At 36.5% G+C, this 5,154-nt stretch overlaps 1 protein-coding gene across 1 annotated transcript in view; it reads right to left on the bottom strand.

The window, feature by feature from the left end:
* LOC102827370 (sodium/glucose cotransporter 1-like) overlaps positions 1-5,154 on the bottom strand; it is a 114,463-nt gene that overhangs the window by 105,463 nt on the left and 3,846 nt on the right. Inside the window, exon 3 of the mRNA XM_006874946.1 lies at positions 349-453. Coding sequence (XP_006875008.1) covers positions 349-453 — 105 coding nt within the window. The remainder of the gene's footprint in view (positions 1-348; positions 454-5,154) is intronic.

Below are 5,154 nucleotides of genomic sequence, written 5' to 3'. Positions count from 1 at the left end.
GAGAGAGAGAGAGAGAGAGAGTTAATTCTCAATACACACTGCAAAAGACAGGCTATATATTGAGTTAACCTTTAAAACATACTTCAAAAGACAGGATATATACATATATAAATAATTTTCTGATGTTGTGTATCATGGAGTTGGTTCTGACTTATAGCAAACCTGAATAGGGTTCCTGAGCACAGCTGGTGGGTGTGAACTATCAATCTTGGGGCAGTACTTATGCTACAGCACCACACTAGGGCTTATATATGTATCTCTAAATATTATATATAGAGATATTTATGTATATTTGTATGCATATGTTTGCATACATGTATGTTAGTAGCTATAAAAGACATTACTTACATTCCACTCAAAAGCCCCAATAGCAATCCCTGAAGATGCTCCTACCCCAGCCAGGCCCAAAATGTAGCTGCTGCCAATATTCGAAGCATAAAGAGAAGCACCCATCTGAAAATCAAAAGAATCAGAATTCTTAGTCTATTCCAATAATTAATTTTCAAAAATGTACATTTGTAACATGTGTCTTAGTTTGCTAGTGCTGGTTTAACAAGACACTAACAATTGGATAGCTTTAAGGAACAAAATTTTATTTTTTAAGTTAATATAGAGTGTTGGCTCTATAGGGCGAGGTCCTTCTTTGTCTCTTTAAGTTTTTAATAGATGCTGGCAATCCGTGCACTCTTGGACTTTTAAATGCATTTGTCTTCCTCATGTGTTTCTTTGCACACCCTCCCCATCTATTCTGTTCTTTTTATAAGACACCACTTTAGAATAATAATGATAGTTGGGGGCTTCAACATACCACTTTCAATATTAGACAGAACACCCAGAAAGATCAACAAGGAAACAGTAGACCTGAATGACACCATAAACCAACCAGAGTTAACAGACAAAAATAGAACACTGCACCTAACAATACAATATACAGTCTGCTTCAGTGCATGGAGATCATTCTCCAGGATAGACCACATGTTAGGTCACAAAATAAGCCTTGATAAAATTTTAAAACCCTACAAAATAATAATCTACTACAACAGAATTATGCTAGAAATCAATAATAAAAAACAAACAAACCCAAAAACATAAAAAACACAAAAACTTAAAATCCTCAAGACTGGACCAATAAACAATATTCTTATCAAAGGAGAAAAGATTGAAGTTGTCAAGGACTTCATTCTTCTTGGATCAACTATCCACACTCAATGAAAGCAGCAGTCAAGAGATCAAACAACGTATTGCATTGGGCAAATCTGCTGCACAAGACCTTTTTAAAGTGTTGAAGAGCAAAGACGTCAGCTTGAGGACTAAGGTGCGCCTGACCCAAGCCATGGTATTTTCAATAACCTCATATGCATGCGAAAGCTGGACAGTGAATAAGGAAGACTGTAGAAGAATTGATGCTTTTGAGTTATGGTGTTGGAGGAGAGTATTTAAAGTGCCATGGACTGCCAAAAGAACCAATAGATCTGTTATGTAAGAAGTACAGCCAGAGTTGCTCCTTGGAGGCCAGGATGGCCAAACTTCGTCTCTCATACTTCAGACATATTGTCAGGAGGGACCAGTCTCTGGAGAAGGATATCATGTTTGGTAAGGTGGAGGGTCAGAAAAAGAGGAAGACCCCCAACGAGATGGATTGGCCAAGTGGCAGCATCAATGGACTCAAGCGTGGCAACAGTAGTGAGGTTGGCCCAGGATCGGGCAGTGTTTTGTTCTGCTATGCATAAGGTTGCTATGAATCGGTACTGACTCGATGGCACCTACCAACAACAACAACAACTAATGATCCAGCCTTGGTGTGACACTGTAGAATAAACAATGAACTGCAAACCACACAGTTGGCAGTTCAAATCCATCCCAGCTGCTCCTTGGAACAGGGTTAATATGAGTTGGCATTGACTTGATGGCACTTGACACCAACAACAATAAGTTGAAATTGACTTGATGGCAATCAATCATTTTGTTTTGGCATTAAACTATTTTGTTTTGGCATTAAACTATTAATGGATCAGGAAGAAGTCAAGATAAATCACAAAATTCTTAGTCAAATAAAAATGAAAACATAATGCCACAAAACTTTTAATAACATGTAGCAAGGGCAGTATTCAGAGGGAAACTTACAGTAATAAAAGCCTACTTGAAAAAATATCTCAGATCAACAAACTAATTTAGGAACTAGAAAGACAAGAGCAACCTAAGCCTCAACTTACCAGAAAAAATGAAATAACAAAGATCAAAGCAGAAATGAAATAAAAACAAAAAAATAATAGAAAGAATCAATAAAAACCAGAAGCAGGTTCTTTGAAAAGATCAATAAAATTGACAAAACCTTGGCTAGATTGACAAAGAAAAAACAGAAAATATGGAAATAACCAAAATAATAAATAAAAGAAGGAACACTACAACTTATCTTCAACAAAATTCCAGGAAACAGAATCGAACAGCATATTAAAAAAGTCATACACGGACCAAATGGAAATTATTCCAGGAAAGCAGGATGGCTCAACAATAGGAAATTAATCAGGTAAGGATCTAAGATGGTGGTCTAGACATATATACTACTCAGACACTCTACAACTAAGACTGGAGAAACTAAGTGAAACAGATACAGATAACAATCCTGGAAGCCAAAGATTCAAAGGAAAGGATAAAGAAGCAGATCAAATACTGATGACAGGAAGATATTAAAAGAAAACGGTGAACAAGGGCAGTAAATTGCCAACTGGCCCAGCATGGCTAGTTTGATTTTTTACAAGCACAATCTCAACTGAAGCAGGAATTTGATAACAGCCCCACTTTACCAGGACTGCACCAGCACCCACATCAGTGATTTGTGACCAGAGGTGTGACCTTCTCCATTTACCATTCACAACTTCCTAGTGACTGCAGGCATGGTTCTCCCCACCCCATCTACCTGACAGATGATCAACATTCCCATCAATGCCATTGATGTGCCACTTTTTACTCTTTGTCTTTATTCTTAGCTCCTTTCACTCCCTTCCCCCATTTTCTTTCCTTCCTTTTGGATCCCCTGGAGAAGGTGCCTCTCTCTTCTTGCCACCCACATTTCTATGAGACCATCTTGACCTTTCCCTGGTCAGAGATGAGCACTCTTATGGAAAGAGTGCTGCCATGTTTAACATATCCAGCAAAACAGTCCCTCAAATATGATGGTGAAATTAGGACATTCTCAGATAAACAGAAATTAAGGCAACTGTGAAAACTAGACCAACCTTATAAGAAATGCTAAAAGAAGTCTTTCTGACATAGAACCAACAATAGCAGACAACAACTAGAGATGAAGACACACAATATCACCCAGAAACCAACCCAGATTGATAAAAAATAAAATAAACCTACAGATTGAAAATAGGGAATCAGAGATGTGAATCTATAAACAATGATAATTATAAATCTTAAAGGAAATAAATAATGTAGGTACAGAATTTCAAAATGGAGAGGAAGCAAAGATGTCATAAAGGCAAAAGGAAGTATTTGTATATTTTTAAAACTTTTTACTGTGAATTGATTGAAGGTTTACATACTAGATTATCAGTTTTACATTCAACAAATCATACACTTCATTTCATCTCCATGATTGCAATCCCTCCATGCAACAATTGTTATGCTTCCTCCCTGTGGATACCCATGTACAAATACCCTCTTTCAAACTCATATATATTTGTGGGATATATAAATATATGCGACTCTTTTTCCCATACATATTTGTGGGATATATAAATATATGCGACTCTTTTTCCCATACCCATTCTGCCTATGTCTTGTCCATGTATCTACACACAGAACACTGTTGTTCCAAGGTTGTGTACATATCGCTATTGACCTCTATCCCCTTTAGGCCATGCATACCTCCCTGTGTCTTCACTTATCTTCATCATTCTTATGCTAACCTCCCTCTTCTGGTATACTGTCCTTCCCCTTCTTTTATATTGTCTTCCTTGTCACCTGAGTTAACATGTGTCTACCCTATAGCAAATATATTATTTTCCCTTCCCTCCCACTCCTGGTAACCATCAAAGAATGTTTCTTTTAGTATGAAAACCTTTTCTTGAATTTTTATAAGAGTGTTGTTGTTGTTAAGTACTGTCGAGTCGATTCCGACCCATAGTGACCTTATATAGGGTTTCCAAGGAGCAGCTGGTGAGCTTGAACCACCAACCTTGCAGTTCAAATGACTTTGCAGTCTGACACATTTCTCATACAATATTTGTCTTTTTGTGATTGACATATTTCACTCAGCATAATGTCTTCCAGGTTCATCCATGTTATGAGATATTTTGTAGATTCATCATTATTCTTCAACATTGTATAGTATTCCATTCTGTATGTACTAAAGTTTGTTTAACCACTCTGCCAGTGATGGGCATTTAGGTTGCGTTGTTTGTGGTTGTTAAGTGCCTTCAAGTCGGTTCCGACCCATAGCAACCCTATTTAGCTGTGGGAGTGTTTTAATTGGGGAAGATAGTAGTAAATTAGTGGATAAAATCAAAATTAATAGACCTTCTCATCAAAATAAAGAAGAAAATAATGTCAATAAACATTAAGTCAACAGCAAAAAATAAATTATTTTTTAAATCCATAAACAAAAAGGACTCAGCATAGACACAAGAACAAAAATCACCAAACACATAAAACCTCAGTAAAATGACAGCAGTAAATTCATACTTATTCAATTACACTGAATAAAAATGGATTAAATGTGCCAATCAAGACACAGAGAGTAGCAGAATGAATAAGAAAGCATGACCCATCAATAAGCTGCCAATAATGGGAATACTTTAGAAATGAAGATTAAAAATAAGCTAAAAATCAAAGCATGTAAAAACATACCAAGCAAATGGCAACCAAAAGAGTGTAGGAATGGCAATATTAATTGCTGATAAAATATAATGCAAATACTAATAAAAGAGGCAAAGAAGGGCATAATACAGCAATTAAAATGGCAATCCGACATAACAATATAGTCATAATAATTATCTACACATCCAACGAAAGAGCCTCAAGATACCTATATTGAACTTTAACAAAACTGAACACAGAAAGAGACAAGTCCACAATAACATTGCTGTTGTTGTTAAGTGCCATCAAGTCAGTTCCGACCCATAGTGACCCTGTATAGGGTTTCCGAGG

Source organism: Chrysochloris asiatica, unplaced genomic scaffold (assembly GCF_000296735.1).
Source record: "Chrysochloris asiatica unplaced genomic scaffold, ChrAsi1.0 scaffold00306, whole genome shotgun sequence".
Taxonomy (NCBI): domain Eukaryota; kingdom Metazoa; phylum Chordata; class Mammalia; order Afrosoricida; family Chrysochloridae; genus Chrysochloris; species Chrysochloris asiatica.
This window is presented reverse-complemented; position numbering and strand designations above follow the sequence as displayed.